Genomic DNA, 23136 nt, shown 5'->3' with positions numbered 1-23136 from the left:
GAGTCAGGGCTCCTCAGAACTGTCACATTGTTCCCGCGAGCCTGAAGGTCCCCCAGGCCTCGCTGGACTCCTACCCCCAGCGAAACCCCAAGCTTTTGTGTCGTTTTCCTCCCTTCCCCAGACATCCCATCCCTCTCAGTAGCGAGGCACCTCTAGCAGGGAGCATCTGCCCGTAAAGCCCACTGGGCCAGGCTCAGGCAGGTCAACAGGGCAGCCGTGTGGCAAGAGGGGTCCGGGCCTTTGTGTTGTCCATCCTCAGGACACACCAGCTACCCTGACATGCTGTTCATGTTCAGATGGTTCTCCCAGGCCTAATATTTATTTCATAGACTGTTTCTGATGCCCTTTGGAGCCTGTCCCTGTCCCTCTTGCCCTCTCTTATAACTCAAGCTCCCAGAGCTTGAAGTTTTATCATAAGAGGTCTTTGAAAGTGCTGGTCCATGACAGTGACCTGCCCAGTGTCCCGTTTAGCTTGGATGGGCTCATGCTGGGTCTGCACAGCATGACAGGCCTGCTTCCCTCCTTCCCCAGGCCAGGGGTGAGGGTGCAGGGTCAGCCATTCTGGGACAGCTCACTGAGTGGTGCCGGCTGGAGGCGTGGGCACTGCCCCGGTGGAGGGTGCTGGCTTAGCAGGAAGGCACCTGGATGGTTACAGGTGCTGCCCTGGGAGCGAGTGTCAAGGGCAGGCAGCTTTGGCAGCATCCGAGAGGGCCAGACATGGCTGGGAGTGAGGGAGTGGTGTCCCTGGGAATGAGCAGGAGCTGGCCTGGCAGATAAGTGGGTGGAGGAAAAGTTTTCAAAACCAGGGGATGTTGAGAGGCCGGCTAAGCCCCTTTGGGAGACATTTTCCTAACCACCCCCTCTGGTTTCAGGAGTTGGCCAGAACCTCCAAGACCACCTGGAGATATACATCCAGCAGGCGTGCACCTCCCCCATCACCCTCCACTCAGCACAAAAGCCCCTGAGGAAGGTCCGGATTGGCCTGGAGTGGCTCTGGAAGTTCACAGGTGGGTGTGCTCATCCATGATTTCGGGAGAGATGTTCTGCGGGCAGCACAGCCTCCCTCCTGAGGTGCTTAGCCCAGGCTGTGGCTCCAGATTGCTGGTTCAAAGCTGAGCTATGCCATTTATTTCAGCTCTCTGAGCCTCAGTTTTCCCATCTGCAAAATGGGGATATGCCGTTCCTGTGTGGCAGGTTGGTGTGAGGACCAGACGCGATACACAGGGCTTGCCCGGGGTGACTCTGCAGGGGCTGGGTGCTGCCCTTCCTGATGGATGGATAGGGATGGCCTCATCCTGGACACTGCCTGGGGCCCAAGGGGCCAGGAGAAAATGCAGAGAAAGGGCACTTGATGCTGGACTACAGCTTCTGTTTCTCAGCATTTTCCATGCAGTTTCTAGCTGGGTCTCAGAGTACTGAGTTTGGCCAGGAAGTAGTGCTTCGAAATCTTATTCACTCAGCATGCATTTCTCGCACACCTACCGTGTGCTGTGCTACATGGTGAGAAGTGCTAATAAGGCAGGTTTTCTTAGGGAGTTTACGCTCTAGTGGAGACAATGGAAGGAAACTAAGTAAACATGCTAAGTTTTAAGTACAGTGAAGGAATAATTAGGATGTTAAACTGGAGAATGGTGGCAGGGGGTCTGTTAGGCAGGAAGAATACGTGTAAAGGCCCCGGGGCTAGGCATTGGGTGTGCTTGAAGAATGAATTTTTTGGGCCAGGGAGACTGCAGCACCTTGAGGAGGAGGCGGTGCAGGTGTTGCAGGGCCTTCCAGGGCCGGAGAGTAAGCTCTTGTCTAACACTCGGAAAGGAACTGTCCGATGAGACACACGTACTGACAAAGCAAAAGACTTTATTGGGAAGGAACCCCAAGGCAGAGAGCCTGGGGGAACCCAGGAGAACCGCTCTGCCACGTGCCTCGCAGGCTCCAGTTTTATGGTAATGGGTTAGTTTCTGGGTTGTCTCTGGCCAGTCATCTCGCTTGGCCCATCGTCTGACTCAGGGTCCTTCCTGGTGGTGCGTGCGTCTCTCAGCCAAGTTGGATTCCAGCGAGAAGGACTCTGGGAGATTGGTCTTCTCCTCCTTCTTTTGCCCCTCCCGAATTCTCCCGGGAGATATGTTAGCTTTACTGTTGAGACTTCTCATTTTGATGCTAATGCCTCTCAAATTATGAAAATTATTAATATTACCGCCGTTAGTGAAATAAATGAGCCTATGGATGAGACAGTATTTCATGTTGTGTATGCATCTGGGTAGCCGGAATATTGTCATGGTATTCCAGATAGACCTAGGAAATGTTGTGGGAAGAAGGTTATATTTACAGCTACAAATATAATTACAAAGTGAATTTTTGCTCATGTTGAGTTGAGTGTATAACCTGAGAGAATAGTGGGAATCAACGTACAAAGCCTCCCATAATAGTGAATACTGCTCCCGTTGATAATATGTAGTGGAGGTGTGCGACTACATAATATGTATCGTGAAGGACAATGTCTAGTGATGCGTTAGCTAGGACAATTCCTGTTAATTCACTTACTGCAAAAAGGAAAATGAAGCCTAGGGCTCGTATTGTGGTGGGAGATCATTCGATATTACCTCCATGAAGGGTTGCTAGTCAACTAAATACTTTTACTCCTGCGGAAATAACAATAATTATAATGGCTGATGTAAAATATGCTCGTGTGTCCACATCTGTACCTACTGTAAACATACGGTGAGCTCATCCAATGAATCCTAAAAATTCGATTGATATCATGGCTCATACTTACCTATATATCCAAAAGGCTTTTTTTTTCTCCTGAATAATAATTTACAATATGTGAGATTATTCCAAATCTAGGTAAAATCAGAATATAGACTTCAGGTTGTCCAAAGAACCAGAATAGGTGTTGATATAAGATTGGATCACCCCCTCCCGCGGGGTCAAAAAAGGTTGTGTTTAGGTTTCGGTCTGTTAATAGCATAGTAATCCTGGCTGCTGATACAGGTAATGATAATAGCAGCAATACAGCTATAATTAAAACGGATCATTACAAATAGTGGTGTTTGATGTTGTGGTATAGTGGGTGGCTTTATATTAATAATTGTAGTAATAAAATTAATAGCACCTAAAATTGAGGAGACACCTGCTAGATGTAGGGAAAAGATGGTAAGGTCTACTGAAGCTCCAGCATGGGCTAGGTTTCCAGCTAAGGGTGGATATACAGTTCAGCCTGTACCGGCACTGCCTTCAACTATTGATGATGCAAGTGGTAGTAAGAAGGAGGGTGGAGGTAATCAGAAGCTTGTATGATTTATATGGGGAAAGGCTATATCGGGTGCCCCAGCATTAGTGGGACTAGTCAGTTTCTGAAGCCTCCAATTGTGATAGGCATAACTATAAAAAAAAATTATTACAAATGCATGGGCTGTTACAAGTTCATTGTAAATCTGATCATCTCCTAGCAGTGTTCTAGGTTAGCCTAATTCAGCATGAATTAACAGGCTTAAGGCAGTGTCTACTATTCCAGCCCAAGCACCAAACAGTAAATATAAGGTACTGATATCTTTATGGTTAGTTAAGAATAGTCAGCTGTTTATGAATGTAGGTAAAATGGCTGAGTGAGCATTAGACTGTAAATCTAAAGACAGGGGTTGAGTCCTCTTTTTGCCAAGTGCTGTGGTGAATTTTACATATTGAATTGCAAATTCAGAGAAGCAGCTTCAATTCTTCTGGGGCTTCTGCTTTTTTTTTTTTTTTTTTTTTTCCTTGCAGCAGGAGAAGTAGGTTGAAGCCAGTTGACTAGGGTATTTAGGTGTTAACTAAGTTTCGTGGGAAATGTAATCCCACCAATCTAGTGAGGATTTAGCTTAAATTAAAGTGTTTGATTTGCATTCAATTGATGTAGGATATAGTCTTGCAATCCTTATTGAGCAGGAATTAAGTAACTTATACTTGCTTAGTGCTTTGAAGGCTGCTGGTCTGTAACCTAAATTCCTAGTCCAATACTGAAAGAAAGGATTGGCGTAAGGGATAAGAGTATTGTGGATATTACAGTTACTGTTGGTAGGAAAGTTGTTTTGTCAAATCAAATTGTCATTTTACTTTTATATTATTTATAGAGGGAAATATAGTTAGTGCTGTAGAATACGTGAGTTGTAAGTAGAAGTATAGATTGAGTAACGCTGTGATAGCTATTAGTGTGGGTAAAATAATATTGTTATTTTTTTTTTCTTGAGTGAGTATTCATTTTGGCATAAATCCTGATAGTGGAGGAAGACCTCCTATTGATAATAGGGTGATGAGAATGAGGGTTGTAATAATGGGTATTTTATTTTGTGTGTGGTAGTGTGGTGGTGACTGAGCTGTAAATGAATAGTATGAATGTGGGAAGTGTTATTTGATATATATTAGTAGGTTTAGGATTGTTATAGTTGGGTTTTACAATCTAATGGCTGTTATTCACCCTATGTGAGCAACTGATGAATAAGCTGTAGTTTTTCATCGTTGGGTTTGGTTTAGTTCACCTCATCCTCCGATTATAATAGATGGTATGGATATGGATAATATTAGGTTTAGGCTGATGGATGGTGAGATTTGGTATCACACTGACAAGGGTGCACGTTTTTGTCATGTTAATAAGATTAAGCATGCTGTTAATGAGATGCCTTGTGTAACTTCAGGTACTCAGAAGTGGAATGGAGATAGTCCTAGTTTTATGGTTAGGGCTATTGCTATTACTATAGATGCTGTTGGATTAAAGATTTTTGTAATAGTTCATTGGCTGGAGTATAATAGGTTAGTGATAACGGCTATTATAAGTAATATGGATTCGGTAGCTGTGTTAGAAACTATTTAGTGGATGCTTCTATAGCTCATGAGGTAAACTTTTTTATTGTAATGGGAATAATGGCTAGTATATTTATTTCAAAACCGATTCAAATAAGTAGTCAGTGGGAGCTGGTTATTACAATTATGGTCCCCGAGATAATGGTTGTTAGGATGATGATAAAGATGATGGAGTTTAATAGTACGAGAAGGATATAAACCAACATTTTCGGGGCATGGGCCCAATAACTTATTTAACTGACCTTACTATATATTATGGTGTAATGTGGTAGCACGAAGAATTTTGAATTCTTAAGCATAGGTTCAGTTCCTATGATTCTAGAAATAAGAGCGTTTAAACCTCTATAGCTTACTCTATCACAGTAACTCTTTTATCAGACATATTTCTTATGTTTGCGGAGGAATGCCTGATGTTATAATAGGTAGTGAGACATGTCATATGCATATGGCTAGTGTTAGTAGTCAGAAGTTTTTTCAAAGTAAATGTATTAGTTGATCGTATCAGAGTCGAGAGTAGGATGCTTGAATTCATAGGAAAGAAATTGTTAGTAATAGTGTTTTGATGATAAGGTTGATTTTGTATAGTTCTGGTATGTAGGGGTTATGGAACGCGCTTAGAAATAGGATTGTTGAGAAAATGTTTATTATGATAATGTTGGCGTATTCTGCTAAGAAGAATATGACAGGTGGGCCTGCTGCATATTCTATGTTGAAGGCTGATACAGGTTCAGATTCTCCTTCTGTTAGGTCAAAGGGAGCTCGGTGAGTTTCTGCTCGAGTGGAAATAAATCATATTATAGCTAAGGGTCATGATGGGAAAATTTTTCATAAATGCTCTTGTGTTGTGATGGAGGTTGAGAGGGTAAGAGACCTGTTTTTTAAGAGGACTGATAAAAGAATAATTGCTAGTGTTACTTCATATGAAATTGTTTGTGCTGCTGCTTGTAGGGCTTCAATTAATGCGTATTTTGAGTTGGAAGCTGATCTGGATCATAAAATGGAGTATACAGCTAGGCTTGATGTAGCTAGCATAAATAATACTCCTAGATTTATATTAATAAGTGGGTAGGGGAATTCGTATGTTTAGGGCTAGGGTTAGGGCTAGGGTTGGTGCAATGATAAATACGGAAATGGAGGATGTAGCTGGTCGTAGTGGTTCTTTAGTGAGTAATTAGACTGCATCAGTAATGGGCTGTAATAGGCCACATGGTCCTACGATATTTGGCCCTTTTTGAAGTTGCATATAACCCAAAATTTTTTGTTCAATTAGTGTTAGGAATGCTACGGCTAGAAGAATGGGGATAACAAGTATTAAGATATTAATTATAAACATTTTGTTAAGGGAGAGGATTTGAACCTCTGGTTATAAAGGTTTAAGTTTTATGCAATTACCGGGCTCTGCCCCACCTTAACAAACCCTGGTCTTGAGTAATATATTATATGTATTAATTAAATTAAGATTATATCATTAATTGGTTTTAAGGCACTTTTTAAAGTGGGCCTTATTTCTCTTGTCCTTTCATACTGGGAGAACTATATAGTAGATAGAAACCGGTCTGAACTCAGATCATGTAGGACTTTAATCACTGAACAAACAAACCTTTAATAGCGGTTACAGCATTGGGGTGTCCTGATCCAACATCGAGGTCATAAACCCTATTGTTGATATGAACTCTAGAATAGGATTGAGCTGTTATCCCTAGGGTAACTTGTTGATCAATTTTTTGGATCAATTAGTGATGATATGTTTTGACTGGTAAGTCTAGACTTTAATCACTCAGAGCCTTTTTTGTGTTCCAAGGTCACCCCAACCAAAATTGTCACCCCATGTAAAATTTTGTTATCCCTTGGTGGTTTAGTTAGGTTTTTTTTGCTTAATTAATTAAAGCTCCATAGGGCCTTCTCGTCTTATTTTCTTATTCCCACCTCTTCACGGTAAGGTCAACTTCACTGACTGAAAGTAAGAGACGGTAAAACCCTCGTGTGGCCATTCGTACAAGTCCTTATTTAGAGAACAAATGATTATGCTACCTTTGCATGGTCAGGATACTGCGGCCATTTAACAGTTGTCACTGGCCAGGCAGTGCCTCTAATACTAGTTATGCTAGAGGTGATGTTTTTGGTAAACAGACAGGGTTTGCGTTTGCCAAGTTCTTTTTACTTTTAGTCTTTCCTTGAGTGCCTGCCTGTGTTGGATTAACAGTGTTTAATAAATAACTTAATGTTGAGTTGTATTTATTTACTGTTAATTATCAGCATATTATTAGTTACTTATGCAAGGAGAAATACTTCTTGTTGCTCATAATAACATTATTACCTCTGTCGGTCAATAGATTAGTCTAGTACAAATCTAGGAGTTGATTTGCTTGTTATTGGTATTAAAGTTACTGTTGAGCTTGAACACTTTCTTAATTGGTGGCTGCTTTTAAGCCAACTATGGTGTTGTCTGTCTTTACTCTCTAGATAAGATTGTATCCATTTCTAAAAAGCTGTACCTATTTAGATAACATTGTAAAATACATTAAAATTTATAATTATGTTGGTAACTTTTAAAGTTGAACTGAAATTCTTTTCCTGGACAACCAGCTATCACCAGGCTAGTTAGGCTTGTCACCTCTACTTATAAATCTTCTATTTTGCTACATAGATGAGTTTGTTCTAATAAACTGTTCATAAGTAGCTGGTCTGGTTTCGCCATGTTTAACTTAAGTTCTTCGTTAGATGTTCCCTAGTTAAATCATTATGCGAAAGTTACAAGGGGTAAACTTTGCTTTTTGTTACTTGTAGTGCTTTTTTCATCATTCCCTTACAGTACCTACTGTATAGCACCAGAGGATATTTTAAATTTCTATCCCCTATACTTTAAATGTTGAGTGAATGTTTTATTTAGTCTGCTTGTATTAGTAGATATGGGGAGAGGTGTTGGGCTAGATTTCATTCAGAGTATTCGTAAATTATGAAATCTAGGTGTAAACTAGGTGCTTTATTTAAGCTACGCTTTGATTTATCCAAGCTCACTTTCCAGTATGCTTGTCACGACTTGTCTCCTCTTGTATGATTAGTATTTGCTAATAGATTATAGGAAATTATTATAATACTTGACGAGGGTGATGGGCAGTGTGTGCGTGCTTCATGGCCTTATTCAATTAAGCACTCTATTCTTAATTTACTACTAAATCCTCCTTTGGTTTTCATAATTCATGTGTGAGAAATATATTCTTGAAATAGAAAATGTAGCCCATTTCTTCCCATCCTATAGGTTACACCTTGACCTAACGTTTTATGTATGATAATTATGCTTACTTTTATTCTTTTTTAGAGTTTGCTGAAGATGGTGGTAACGTAGACTGAATTAGCAAAGGTTGGTGAGGTTTATCGGGGTTTATCGATTATAAAACAGGCTCCTCTGGAAGGGTGGGAAGCACAGCCCAGTCCTCTGAGTTTTAAGCTGTTGCTAGTAGAACTCTGGCCAATCATTTTGTTCTTGTAGTTATTTGGGTTTAGGGCTAAGCATAGTGGGGTATCTAATCCCAGTTTGGGTCTTAGCTGTCCTGTAGTCAGGAAATACTAAAGTCACCTTCGTAGTCTATTTTAGTTATGGCTTTTTACAGCTTAGTTAAAATTTAACTTCATTTTATATCACTCTTTAACACACTTTGCACCAAGTTTCTATTAATTGGGGTTAATTATATGACCACGGTGGCTGGCAGAAAATTTACCAACCCTAGTTAATATAACTTCATCGAACTTCGGTTTACGGCTTAATTTTTATCGCTGCTGTTTCCCATGGGGTGTGGTTAAGCAGGGCGTTATGAGCCACTCATATTAGTGTGCTGATGCCTGCTCCTTTTCATCGTAATGATTTGGAGGGCATTCTCACTGGGGCACAGATGCTTACATGTGAATTTTATTAAAAATTAATAGAAAGGCTGGGACCACACCTGTGTGTTTATGGACTTGGTAAACTCATCTGGGCATTTTCAGTGCCTCGCTTTAGATTTTAAGCTACACTAACAAGCTGTTTTTACAGAGTGAAGTAATATGTATATGGTGGGTTTATGTAGGATTTAGTGTTAAAATTTTGATAAAAGTGGTCTATATAAATGGTAAATATCTAATAGTTGATTGGTATGACTGGGGTTTATTTTCTAGGTCTATCTAATTCTGAGCATTCAGTTCATGGTTATCGAGTAGACAGCTAAGTTCCATGTATTTATCTGTTTTTGCCTTGTTTTGGGGGTTTGGTAAGGCATTATAGGCATGTAGAGCATGGGATTTAGTGGGGGGTAAAGAGGGTTTGTTAAACAAACAGGTCATTCATCTGTTTACTGCATGTGTGTGTGTACGTACGTGTACGTGTGTGTATGTGTGTCCGTAATTTCCTTATGGCCTGTAACCATTGATTGAATAACACCTTATGGTTGATGATGTTGGTAAATAATATTCAATTAAAGTCCAGCTACAATTTATTTGACTGTGTTAAGGCCTCAGATGGCCATAGCTGAGTCACAGCATCTCTTTAAAAATTAAAGATTAGCAAATGCATGAAATCAGTTATGTGTAAGCATGGGCTGATTAGTCGTTGGTCCGACGAGATGTCTCATTTACGAGGAAAGAGTAGGCTCTTTCAGGTGAGATGGCCCTGAAGTGAGAACCACTTGTCTGATAAAGTTCATTAGTAGAAACCGCCACAAGTTATGGGCCTGGAGCGAGAAGAGGGACACCCCAAGTGGGTTGATGGTTTCACACAGCCTGCTGGTTACACTTGTGATCTACTGGATATGGTACACACGTTGACTAGAATTGATTTGACTTAATGTGCTATGTACTGTCAATAAGATAATGTACGTGCTTCTAAGCGTGGGGTAAATAATTAATGCACGATTGTACATATAATGTACTGTGTACTGTCAGTAAGATAATGTACATGCTTGTAAGCATGGGGTAAGTAATGCCCATTATACATATAATGCATTAGGTATGATACGGTATTAGGTACCTAGTAATGTGGTCGTGCATATATGCACGAAGTACATAGTAGTTTATGGTAAAAAGAGGTTATTTTAATACTGACATGGTACTTAATAATCTTGTAAATGTCCCGTAACAAAGTTGCAGGGAATGGTTTAAGTGGAATTTCAGTTTTGGGTGCTGATGGTGGATCTGGAGCCTGTTCCTTGAGTCTTAGGGAGAGAATGTTATTCTCCTTTTCTGGTTTACAAGACCAGGGTAATAGATATACTACAAACACTCTTCATTTCAGGAGATTATTTTCAGTGATGCTAGTTACTGACATTAGTACCCAAATTTAAAAAGAAATATAAAGTAGATGCTAGTTGTCCAATAGTAATGACGGGGTATTCCACGGGTTGTCCTCCAATTCATGTTAGTGTTAATAGGTCTGCTACTAGTACTCAAAATAGGTGTTGGCTGAGAGGGCGAAATATTATGCTTTAGAGGTCAAAGTGTTTTGCTTTGTTGTCTGGATGTATGGAGTATTGGGATGCGTGCTAGAATTAAGACTGAAAAGATTAGGGCCAGGACTCCTCCTAGTTTATTGGGGATTGATCGCAGGACTGCAGATGCAAATAGGAAGTACCAGTCTGGCTTGATGTGGGTGGTGTTTTGAGAGGGTTTGCTGGGGTGTAGTTATCAGGGTCTCTTAATAAATCGGGTGAAAATACCACTAACATTATTAGTACTAGAAGTAGTAATGAGGCACCTAGATGTCTTGGATTGTATCGTAGGGGTGAAATGGAATTTTGTTACGTCAGATGAGATTCCTGTGGGGCTATTAGATCCTGTTTCGTGAAAGAATAGTAAGGGGACAGCTGTTAGTGCTGCAATCATGAATGGGAGAATAAAATGGAAAGCAAAGAAGCGTGTAAGAGTTGCTTTATCTACTGAAAAGCCACCTCAGATTCATTTGACAAGGCTTGTGCCGATATATGGAATTGCTGAGAGGAGATGAGTAATAACTGTTGCCCCTCAGAATATTTGTTCTCAAGGTAAGACATAGCCTATAAATACTGTGGCTATGACCGTAAATAATAAGATGATTCCAGTGTTTCATGTTTCTAAAAAAGTATAGGATCCATAATAGAAGCCTCGTCCTATGTGAATAAATAGCCAAATAAAAAATAGGGATGCTCCATTTGCATGTAGGTATCGGATAACTCACCCATGGTTTACATCGCGGCAGGTATGTGTTACTGATGAGAAAGCGTTATTATGTCTGATGTGTAATGTATTGCTAGGAATAAGCCTGTTAAGATTTGTAATACTGAACAAGTGGAACCGAGATCTCATCATGATGAAATGTTTGATGGGGCTGGAAGATCAATAAATGCACTGTTAATAATTTTTATTAATGGGTGTGATTTTCGGATGTTGGTCATTAGTGTTCTTATAGTTGAATAACAATGATGATTTTTCACGTCATTGGCCATGTAAGAATAATGATAACATACACTGTATTTATTTTAAGTACTATTTTTGTAATTAGTTTGGTGGGGTTTTCTTCAAAACCTTTGCCTATTTATGGTGGACTTGGGTTGATTGTGCGTGTTGGTTGTGGGATTGTGTTGAATTTTGGTGGCTTATTTTTGGGTTTAATAGTATTTTTGATTTATTTAGGGGGGATGTTGGTAGTGTTTGGTTATACGACAGCTATAGCTACTGAGCAGTATTCTGAGGTTTGAGTGTCTAAGAAGACTGTTTTAGGTATATTTCTTTCAGGGTTGATAATATAATTTTCAATGGTATTTTATGTTTTAAAAGATGAGGAAGTGGAGATTGTATTTCAAGTTTAACAGGCTAGAGGACTGAGTGACTTATAATACAGGGGATTCTGGATTTTTAGTGAAGAGGCTTTAGGAATTGTGGCATTGTATAGTTACGGTGCTTGATTAGTAACTCACTGGTTGGTCATTGCCTATTGGTGTTGTAGTTATTATAGAGGTTACTCATGGTAATTAAAGAGAACTATGCTTAGGGTGAGGGTAAAGAGGAATGAGAGAAAATATAGTTTGATTAGGCCTTTTTGGTCTGATACTAGTGTAGAAAATGTTATTTGAATGAGGGAGGTAGTTTTTGGTAAAATACTTTCTAGTTAGATTAAATCTAGGAGGGACGATGCTGATATGCTTCTTGCCATATCTAGAGTTACACTACAACAATCATTGGTCCTCATATGTAACTATATATCATCATTTTATCAGAGGCTCAGTCACACATTTGGTAATGCAAGAAACAACAATTTTGTAAAACAGGCAATATAAAAAATAATATAGCTAGCAGTATTAGTAAGGTCATATGTAAAAATGTAAGTCAAGAACTTCCATTAGGTGCAGCCCAGTATATCCCAGTTCATCTGACTTAGTCTGTTGTGTACCAGTTCTTATCTTGAAGGGACATTATATATTGGCATTGTCCACAAGGCACCCAGCCCAATTTCCTAGTGTAACTAGGTTGGTTATCCCTAGTACAGTTTAATTTCCCCAACATAAGGGAGCCTTTAAATTTAAATGACCATAGCCTGGTGTTAACCTTCTGCTTGCAGATCATGGAGCATCTGATCTTAATCCAAAGATAGATTACTGAGTTAAGCTTCAGAAACAAATTTAGAGTGTCCTTTTAATAATTCAATTAAACTTTGCAACAATATAGCATCACAGCAAGAAACTATCTGAGAAGTGAGTCTTAGTGAATACAGACCTCAATAAACAGAATTAGAATTTGATATCCACTGAAATGTCTCTTTCTCCCTAAAATTACCCTCATTTTTATCAGATATCTCCAAATCAAGATTAATTTGTCTGCAAATTAAGTTTGATAAAAGGCCTCCCAAGGCCAGGAAAGCCACGCCAAGGGCCTTTCACAGATTTTGCCTTATAGATTTAGGTGAATCCCTCCCTTTTTGAGGTCCGCAAAATAACTTGAGATTCCTGCACCTGTTAGGAGGTGGCTTTACTAATTTATCTTATACAGCTGCTGGGAACCTAAGAGTTTGCAATCTCTGGAGGGATCAGGTAGAAAGAAAAGAGAAGTGTTTCAATTCTGCTTACAAAGGTACAATTTACCAAATTGCTACAAGTCATAATTAGTTTGAGGGGGTTTCTTTATATCTGGAAAACACAGATTAAAAGCTAGTAATGTTTCAGACAGAAACCATAAAAATTATAACCACGTTCATCAGTTTACTCAATCCTATGTAACTAATCCTTTTTGTTAACAGTTTCCATTAGACTGTTAAAAATATCTTACCTGGGATTTCCCCTGCGGTCCAGTGGTTCAGACGCCATGGGTTCCATCCCTGGTCGGGGAACTAAGATCCCACATGCCTCGCAGTGCAGCCAAAAATAAAATAAAATAAATAAATAAATAAATAAACAAACAAATAAATAAAAGACATAAATAAAATAGCTACTCAAAAAAAAAAGTCTTACCTAGTTTAGTAGTATGATTTAAAAGTTATCAGAAACCTGTACTTGTCTAAAGCCCTTTCTGTGAATCTTCTTGAAGATGAAGCAGCTTTGCAAAGCATCAGCTTAACTGCCTGTGAACGACAAAAAGTCTTAAAAAGGCAAGGTTAACAAAGAAGCTTAACCAAGTTTCTGTCACATACAACATTTTAAGATAACTAATATTATAACAATACCAGGACATATCCAAATTTCAGAAACTTTATATAATTTCTAGAATGTGTATATTAATACTCTTTATCCATACAGTATATTCTAAGTAGGTTTATCCCTAGTGTGATAATGCTCTCCATGTAATTTAACATACCAGATACTACTAGTTAAATATTTCTCTCTGCAATGCCTCAGAGACCCTCGAAAGTGTCCCCAAGTTAGCTGGAGGTCAAAAGAACTTTAATTAAAATTTGGTATTTGGGAAGTTTGTCAAAAGGTCTCAAAACACTTGGTCAAATAAGATCATAGGTCATCGTGAGATAATGCTTATTTCTTACCCAAAGTTACAAGAGATCTCAAAAGCAAATACAGATCACTTAAAGGCACGGAAACTCACACAATCTGTTATCAAAAGCAGCATTCCAAGGAAACTTTGTCCTCTTACTAAAGAGAGAAAACCAGATCCAGTCTTGTACCAGCCTGCTTTTAATAACAAAATTCACTTAATTAACTGTACTCTACACCTAGCCAATCCTGACCATCCACAAACCCTCCGTCACTGTCTGTATCCATATTAGTCTGCCCCCCATTCTCTTCTCCATTGAGAAACGACCAGCTCTAAGACAGACTCACTTTCTTTTCCTTTCATAAAATGCAATTCCATTCTCATACCTTCTTCACTGCAAACACACATCCTACTTTCCTGCTGTACACTGAAATGCTTCCTTTATTATTTCTATTAGCTTTAATTACGTGTTTAAATTAGAGCCCTCAACTCTTAAAAACCTTAATTTCTAGTGAAAACTAAGAGGTAAGCAATTATGAACTTTTTTTTTTGGTTGCACTGGGTCTTAGTTGTAGCAGGCGGGCTCCTTAGTTGTGGCATGTGAACTCTTAGTTGCAGCATGCGTGTGGGATCTAGTTCCCTGATCAGGGATCGAACCCGGACCTCCTGCATTGGGAACGTGGCATCCTAACCACTGCACCACCAGGGAAGTCCCAGCAGTTATGAACTTTTACATTAGCATTCTGTAGATTGGTAAACATAAATACTAGTGAAAATTTCTAAAAACATTTGCTTTCTTATAGAGAACATCTCAGGGTGGCACCAAACATGTTCATTAATAGTCCTAAATACATTTAGTTTCTCTGTTTAGTAACTGATGTCTCAGTATCTTATTTTATTTGGGAACCACCTAGCTATTCAGTAACTTCCATCACTTAATTTAGAACAACTCTAAATTTCAAGTATACTTCCAAGTATCTGGAGAGATTATTCTCACGTAGACATTCCTAAAATATAATTATTCCTAAAAAGTTCACCCAAAAGCTCTGATCTCACTTGTATTTTAGTTCACTTAAAAAATTTCATCACACCAAGTTATGTTCCTTGCTGACAGATTTACAACAGATATAATAAGATCTTATTTGACTTCTATTAAACCTAGGTACAATAAAGGTATTATACTTAATGTTGATGAGAAAGACATGTCTATTTAAATTAACAAACTTAAACTAAGTTTAATACCAGACATTAATTTAATACTGAATATTTCCCAGTTTACATGAACCTGAAATTAATTCTGGCCAGTTACCTTCTGTATTTTTGAAAATTTATATAAGTGCTATATTTCCCTTAAGCCAATTAAATAGAGCTCATTAAAAAATTAGTTTTGGTAATAACATCCAAAGGTAAGGACATATATATAACGCACACAGATATATAGACAAACACAACCAGAGATCTCAAAGCTTCATTTTCTAAACTTAGTTATGAATCAGGTATTATAAAACTCACTAGTTTATAAATAATGGTTGGAATAAGTAAAATTTAGAAAGCTTTCCTTCCACATTGTTTTTTTTCCCCTCAATCTCAGGAATTAGAGATGATCTAGATCAGATAAGGGATCCTGAGAGCCCTGGTCTCAAGGCACAGGGCGAGAAAAGCAAGTTCTCTCAGAAGGAGTTGTTCCCTCAGGGTCAGAATTCTGAAAAGACGTTTTATCAAGCTTCCCTTTTCTAACTGTATATGCAAAAAGAACCAGTTTGGAATTTTCAAGAGTTTCACCTAAACCAGTTTTCTCTGGAGTCTAAATAATATTCTGGCCACCCAGTGTTATAATAGAATATCATCTTTTTCTTAGTCATAGGCTCATAGCTAAGATCTTTCCAGTCAGACAGAATTCTCCCAAGAGGGCTCTGCAGTGGAACAGAACCAGAATTTCATAAGGCAGAATGGCCATCACAAATCGCAACACAGAACACAGAGTATGAAACACACACAGGCACGGCTGTCCTAATCAGACACTCCCTTAAATACAAGGTTGCAGTCTCTCAGAAAACCTCCTACAGAGACAGAGAACTTCAGATCCCAGTACTGACGAACAGAGTAAATGGAAATATCTCAGGTCTTCAGAGATTTCAAAGGGAGGAAAGGAGGGCTGTTTGAAAGAAGAGGGGGAGGAGGGTGGGGGGACAAAAGGGGTGGCCTTACGGACATCTCCTGCCACCTGCAGACGCCCAGGCGTTACGGGACTTTTCTCTGGGCTTCCAGGAAGGGAGGACAGGAACTCGGCCCTACCAGAAACCAGATACCAGATAATTCAAGTTCTCTGCCCACCGGAGGTGATCAGGCTCTGGCGCTCAGATAACTGAAGCCCTTCAACCAGACTCCTGCATCCAGAAGACAGGAGGGTGGGATAGGAGGGGTTGAGAAGAGGGAGGGGAGAGGGAAGGGCAAAGACGTCGGCGACGTCTCTTGTTCCTTACCTGGGCGGGGCACTCTGGCCAGTCATCTGCGTCAGGAGGAGATCAGAGACAAGAGGGTCCCAGTGGTGGCCTCTGGGTCTGGTCCGTCGCTAGGTGAGCTGGTGCCTGAGCAGTCAGGATGTCGGTCGTGGTAAAGAAGAGATTCCACCAGAGTCGCCAGCTGTTGCAGGAAGGGAGACCCCTTCCAGGGCCCGAGAGTGGGCTCTCGAGTTGTTAGGGAACCATTAACCAAAACCACTCGCCTTGGCCAGGCACGATGATAGCCTCTTGCCTGAGGTGTCTCACAACAGGAGGTCCTGAAAAAGAACATGGTGCTGCTGGTGAAAACCAGCATTGGGAGGAGCCAAAAGAGGGCAGAGATGACCAGCCTCCCAGAATCCTTTGCACTGGGATCCATCTTGGCTGAGAGATGCGCACGCCACCAGGAAGGACCCTGAGTCAGACGATGGGCCAAGCAAGATGCTTGGCCAGAGACAACCTGGAAACTAACCCCATCACCATAAAGCCTGAGACTGTGAGCCACGTGGCAGAGCAGTTCTCCTGGGTTCCCCTACCCTCCTGCTCTCTGCCCGGGTGCCCCTTCCCAATAAAGTCTTCTGCTTTGTCAGCACGTGTGCCTCCTCGGACAGTTCATTTCCGAGCATTAGAGAAGAGCCCACTCTCGGGCCCTGGAAGGGGTTCCCCTTCCTGCAACAGTGGGAGGTTGGATGGAAGGGGGCCTTGACCTGGATCACGGCCTGTGTGTGAAGGGTGGGCTGCAGTAGGTTTGGGATATGCCCATAGGACATCAGGTCCCACAGTCCAGTTGGCAGGGGTGGAGTCAGGGGACGGGGCAAAGCTGAAGCCCCTTGGCATGGAGCTGATATCGAAAGCCCTGGTGCTGGGTGAGCCCACCTCGGGGAAGGAGGACAGAGTCGAGGACTTGGGTCCAGGCACTAGACTACAGGCCAGGAAGAGGAGGAGGAAGTGCCCAGGAGAGAGGAGGCTGGCCCACCTGCCACACCTGGACTTGCTCCTCTGCCTCATCGTCTTCTGATCCTCAGGGGATGGAGCCACGGCCCATCTGGAAACAGGTGGGTTCATCCGGAGCCAGCCTGGGGTCCCCCACCCGGACATCCAGTTCCACTTCCTCCCTTCCCAGGTGATCGACCATGGGCGGGTCCCCCCACAGCAGGAGGCTTACCAGGTGAGCAGGTCGTCTCCCCACTGCAGCAGGGCCTCCAGGGTGGGCGGTCCAGAAGGCGGTGCCCTGCTCTCCAGCTGCCTGGAGTGTCTGAGGGGAGGGAAGGGGGGTGGGGAGCCAGAGGTAGAGTGAAGCAGACTGCGTGGTGCACAGCAAGGCCACACCCGCACCCAGCTCGGGGCAGCTGCACCGGGTCCTGAGTACTAGAAATGGACAATGAAGCCGGCTCTGCCCAGGGACCGCCAGCCCCTGAACATGAGGCATCAGGTATAAAGCCAGGAAGCAGGAGAGAGGGCCTGAGGTGGTTTTGATGCCTTTTGTGTGCGTTGGGGGTGGGGTTGGTAAGATGCAGGTAGATTTTAAAATGTATCTGCTCTTAATTGACTCCGGGTGTTGAGTCCCAGGGACCACAGGAAACCCGGGGCCTCTCTAAATGACTAAGCTGGGGGTTAACAGGGGTCACCGCCTCTCTGGGCTCTTCCAGGTGCATGTGGGGACCATGCGGGGCACGAGCGTGGGCTGGCTCAAACTGAGAAGTGCCAACCCCCATGACCACCCTGTGATCCAACCCAACTACCTGTCAACAGGTAATTCAGCCACCTTTGTCTCTCCCAGACCTGGGCTTGTTGGCTCGTTGACGGACTGACTGCATGAATGAGTGCCTTTATGGGGTTCATATTTGTCCCTGAATCTCACCCCTGGACCCCATTTTTGAGACACAAGTCACATTCTGTCCTCCCCCTCCACCCCATTATCCTGGGCTGTAAACGTGCACGTGTTGCTATGTAGTGCCCTCGGTCACTTGAAGTAACCCTGACACACCATTTTACACAGTAGGCAGGATTTGCAGCTTCCAGAACAATCTACCAAGAGACGCAAGGAGATCTGGCTGTGTATAGATAGCTTACAGAACCTTTTTCTTACTGTTCCTGTGAGTATCTTCTAAAAGCAAATTACACTCCTGGGCCTGCCTCTTTATGCACAGCAAAACTGCACAGTCCCCACTGGGCAGGTTTTGCCCAATAATACTCACGCTGTGGCAGAGGCAGGACGTGTAGTCTTATCTCTATCTTATAGATAAGAAAATTCAGATCTCCGATTTAAACGTAGGGCCTCCGGGGCAAGCTGTGTCCGTCTAGGATGCTGTCTGTTTGGGCTTCGTGGGACTCTGCTCGGTTGCACTGTAACTGCTGATGGGTAGGTGACAGGCAACCTGGTGGCTTGGACCTCCGTGTCCCTGAACCGTGTCCCCTCGGGCAGCTTCTTGAGCCTCTCCCGGTGGCGGATCTTCCAGCGAGGCCAGCATGGTAAGAGGAGGCATGTAACCTGTTTCTTCTCCTTGACAGAAACGGACATCGATGACTTCCGTCGGTGTGTGAGGCTGACCAGAGAAATTTTTGCACAGAAAGCTCTGGCGCCGTTCCGGGGGAAGGAGCTCCAGCCAGGAAGCCACGTCCAGTCGGATAAGGAGATAGACGCCTTTGTGCGGGCAAAGGCAGACAGCGCCTACCACCCATCGTGCACCTGCAAGATGGGCCAGCCCTCCGACCCCATGGCAGTGGTGGACCCGCAGACCAGGGTCCTCGGGGTGGAAAACCTCAGGGTGGTCGACGCCTCCATCATGCCCAGCGTGGTCAGCGGCAACCTCAACGCCCCCACCATCATGATCGCAGAGAAGGCGGCCGACATCATCAAGGGGCGGCCGGCTCTCTGGGACGAGGCTGTCCCTGTCTACAAGCCCAGGACCTTGGCCACCCAGCGCTGAGGCCGTCCCTGAGTAAGAAGGCTCAACACAGCCCTTGGCGCCAAGTGTGCCTTCCTGGCTCTCTCTAGAATGTTACAATTTGATGGCCAAGAATTGGATAATTTAAGAAATGAAACCAGTATTGGTCAGTGAATCGGGTTCTTTCTTCCCAGCATGTCCCTGGGGGCCCTCTGGGGAAGGCCGGCATTCTGGCTGGGGCCCCTCCTCCCTGCCTCCTGGTAGGACAGCAAAGGGGACGGGAGGCTGGTGGAGAACGGGTAACTCTGGCCAGGTCCTTGTCTTGTGTTCCGCGGTGCTCTGCCTCCTGGTAGGACAGCAAAGGGGACGGGAGGCCGGTGGAGAACGGGTAACTAACTCTGGCCAGGTCCTTGTCTTGTGTTCCGCGGTGCTCTCCAACCCCGGGTCCTGTGTTCCTGGGTCCTGATAGGACTTGAGGAAAGTGGTTCTCTCCCAGGTTCTCTCCCTCTCGAGGCAAGCCCGTCCAAGAGCAGGGTGCTTGCACAGAGGCCGGGGCATCCTCCCTCTCAGGCTGAAAGCTGCAGCGGAGGCCGAGGGTCCCACAGGAGTTAGGGAGCGTGGAGCTCAGCTGGGGTGTGTGCACAAGCGTCCAGTGTCCAGAGGGAAAGCTGCCTGCTGGAAGAAACAGGCTTCTCCTTTCTCTGCCGCTTCCTGATTTCACTCCCAGAGTGAGGCAGGAACTGGTGCTCAGTTGGGTCCCTCTGAGGGGCTCGCAGCCCACCTCTCTGATGCTCTGGTTCTTATTAACACCATCAGCCCGATGAGAGGAATTCTGGGACTTTTTCCAGGACTCAGGAGTCTACAGGGCCTTTTCACTACCATGGGTTTCAGGGTTTAGCATTTTTAAAGATTTTCCTGTTGCCAGGAAACCTAGAAACCCAGAGCAAACCTGCGTCCCTGGCCCGGTCCGTGCAAAGCCTCACTCTCAGCCTGGGGAGATGGAGGGCTCAGCAGTGGCCACGGCCAGCTCATTCACATTCTCCAGACGTCCACAGCAACAGACCAGGCGGGAGCCAGACTGACAGAAAAAGAAGTCAAGTAAAACTATGATCCTGATCCTGTAAAAAAAAAAAAAAAAAAAAAAAAACGCAGTTGAGTGAAAGAAAAATAAATTGGCAAAGATTTGAGTTTGCGGGGGGTGGGGGGGGGCGGGGGAAACAGATACAAAGTAACATTTAAGACAGCTCTCTGATCTTTAAACTTCTTATAATTTAGTAATGCAATCCCGTAACTTATCTTTGAACTGAGACTGTCATTATCCAGCCTGTCTCTCTCTACAAGGTAATGAAAACTTCAATGCATTTTGGATTGATTTTTCTGACGATATCCAAAAGCCACCGTCTATGGCGAGAAAGAATGGAAGTGCTATATAGAAACCTGTCGTGCTGGACCCAGAATCAGGAGGGGAGGAAAATGGAACATTCCTGGCTTCACCCTGGATCACAGTGGATTGAGGTGCCTTGGAGGCCCAACAGCTGCAACTTAACGTTTCTGAGAAAGATTTCCAGAAGGGTGGAAAGAAGAAAGCCATCACACCATCCTTCCTTTAAAACTCCTTAAGCAAACCTTGTTTCGTCTTACCTGTATCTTGCTTTATTTTCGGTTCCAACGGAGGGTCAAGAAAGAAAATTCTCCATCTGCCAAGAGATGTCTCTCTCCTAGAGAGGTCCCCACCTGCCCACAGGCCTCCTCTGGGTCTTGGAGCTGCCTGCGGGGGCGAAGGAACAGTAGGAGTGCAGGTGCCAGCCCCCTGCTCTGAGGGCCACGAAGTGACACGTCAGGTGTGCGGGGGGTCCCAGGCCTGAGTGTGACTGCGCTGACCTCCTCTGGCGCCGGTATGGCAGGTGACGTGGCCATTCAGTTCGGTCACCTCTGCGTATGTGGTGCCCTCGGCCTCTGAGACAGTGGCTGATGCGCTAGTGTGCGTGTGTCGATGGGCAAAGCGAAGTGTGTAAGGGGAGCCTGTACGGTGGATGGCACCCAGGCCCCTCTCCCGCCCTTGCTACGGGGCCTCGTTCCATGCGATCACATGACACTGCCCCCCCTCCCCCCACGTTTCAAAGGAGGAGAGCGTGAGTGTCGCGTATATCCAGGACCCAACAGAAAACTGCTGTTGGAGTTCAGACCCAGGACAGAATATTCTGATCTGAGGCGGTTCCTCCCTCGAGCCCTGACAGCTGAGTGCTGTGGCCACGTGGGCAGGGTGGAGCCAGTGGCCCGTGTCCTAACCCGAAGGGTCCACCACCACGAAGAAAGCTCCGACCTCAGAAAGAGAGGGCTGTTGGCCAAGGAAGCCAGAGAGGGGAGGAAAGTGCGAACTGGAATTGGGGAGGATGAGCCATAGTCTGGCAGCCCGAGGGGCATGGAGACCGGCCGGCGCTCAGCCTCCTGAAGAACCAGGAAGACGTCGTTTAAGTCCCTTAGCGAAAAGCCTGCAGTACTCCCCAAAAGGAAAAACGTACCTTTCCAGAAATGGTTGAAAAGCCTAACAGAAAGCTGCAAATGTGCCTAGTGGTCAGAACACTGACCCCTCTGAAGAAGCCAGTGTTTAAGCTGCTGCATGAGCAGAGGGTTCTTCCTGGCAGAGTAAGAGCCAGAACACACAGCTAGAGGAGCAGCCTGCCCGCAGGTGACCAGGAAAGGGCAGGTCCCGGAGGTGGGACTCTGGCGCCTTAACGTCCGGCCTCGTGCGGCCCTTGTGCAGGCGGCAGGAGCCACTTCCACAGATTCAGATAGAGTCTTCTCTCCAGCCAAACCGTGGTCCTCCGCCCAAAGGTCATTTCAGATTTCCACAGCACGACTTACCATCAGATCAAATGCCTAGGTGCCTTTCTCTTAAAAACCAGAAAAAACACACACCCTTCTCCGCTGGCCCCATCTTGAGACCCAGCCTCCCATCGCATCTCCTGCCACCGTCCCCACAGGGCGCCCTCCCAGCCATTCTGGCTCTCGTTCTCTGGTTAGAAGCAAGGGCCCCAGGCCTGCTCCTCTTCCTCGCCTGCCCCCCTAGGTCCCCAGTAGGGAAGGAATATCATTTTAGAGAAGGAAGAACTTCTTTTCAACAAATGAAGGCCATAGCTGGAGTCTGTCTTTGAGTCGGGGAGGCTAGTAAAGGAGTTAGAACTCTGTGTGTGATGCTGACCAGCTTTCAGGACAAACTGACCACCCAGCCTAACAGTAAAAACCTTCGCAGGAAAACAGGCAATGGGCAAAGACACGTAGGACTGCAAAACATAAACACCACAGAATAAACTGCTCTGGTTTCTCTCACAAGCGTGGCATCAGCCGTAAAGTGGGTTCATCAGGCAGGTTAAGCCCATCCTGCACTGGAGAAGCTTCTGGGGCCTTCACAACCCACCCTTCCCAGCCACTGGCTGATTCTGAAACATCTCAGAATCAGGCTGGGAGGTGCTGCGTGGCCCGGTCGTCTGGATGGAAATCACAAGAGACCATTTTAACGAGGTTCTTGCTGCCATTTCTGTTTCGTGATATTATGGAGAACACAAGATGAAAGCAACTAAATGTACTATTCCTGGGGACACAACAAAATGACTTTTTTTAGGGAGTGGGAGGGGAACTAAAAAGGAGAGACGTTTAATCTTAAAAGATTCCTGAAAGAAAAAAACCATGCCCTACAACTTCAAAGTTTTCTTCCAAAGAAAAATTTAATGTTAGATGAGCAGTCGAAGCAGGCTTAATGCAGACAGATATTAGGAGTGGTGCAGCCTGTAAAAATGCCAGTTAAGTGCCGACTAGAAAAGATCACCGACTATACCAGAAAACTCAGTCCTGTTACGGCAGTTTTGGACTGATGATGGTAAGCCAGGCCACACGGTAAGAAAGACCAATGCTCGGTGGAGAGACACAGAGTCTGAGATGACGGTGATAGTGGGTTAGCCCTTTAGGAGAAACAGTGCTCTCTGCGGCTGGACTTA

The 23136-nt window shown here is 44.0% G+C and overlaps 1 protein-coding gene and 1 long non-coding RNA gene across 3 annotated transcripts in view; one reads left to right on the top strand and one right to left on the bottom strand.

The window, feature by feature from the left end:
• CHDH (choline dehydrogenase) overlaps positions 1-19316 on the top strand; it is a 74523-nt gene extending 55207 nt beyond the window's left edge. For both annotated transcript variants that reach the window (XM_067754780.1, XM_067754779.1), the window contains 4 exons: positions 873-1007; positions 17279-17421; positions 17903-18005; positions 18765-19316. In XM_067754780.1, the coding sequence (XP_067610881.1) occupies positions 873-1007; positions 17279-17421; positions 17903-18005; positions 18765-19183 (800 nt within the window). In that variant the 3' untranslated portion in view covers positions 19184-19316. The remainder of the gene's footprint in view (positions 1-872; positions 1008-17278; positions 17422-17902; positions 18006-18764) is intronic.
• LOC137232552 (uncharacterized) lies at positions 1835-22663 on the bottom strand. The gene is made up of 7 exons (XR_010947073.1): positions 20783-22663; positions 18452-20259; positions 17419-17508; positions 17230-17298; positions 16236-16531; positions 13096-13387; positions 1835-2289 (listed from the first exon to the last, which is right to left on the bottom strand). It is a non-coding gene; the product is annotated as an uncharacterized lncRNA (long non-coding RNA).
• Between the last annotated feature and the right edge of the window lie 473 nt (positions 22664-23136).

The sequence above is a fragment of the Pseudorca crassidens genome, chromosome 10 (genome assembly GCF_039906515.1).
Source record: "Pseudorca crassidens isolate mPseCra1 chromosome 10, mPseCra1.hap1, whole genome shotgun sequence".
NCBI classification, from domain to species: Eukaryota; Metazoa; Chordata; class Mammalia; order Artiodactyla; family Delphinidae; genus Pseudorca; species Pseudorca crassidens.
This window is presented reverse-complemented; position numbering and strand designations above follow the sequence as displayed.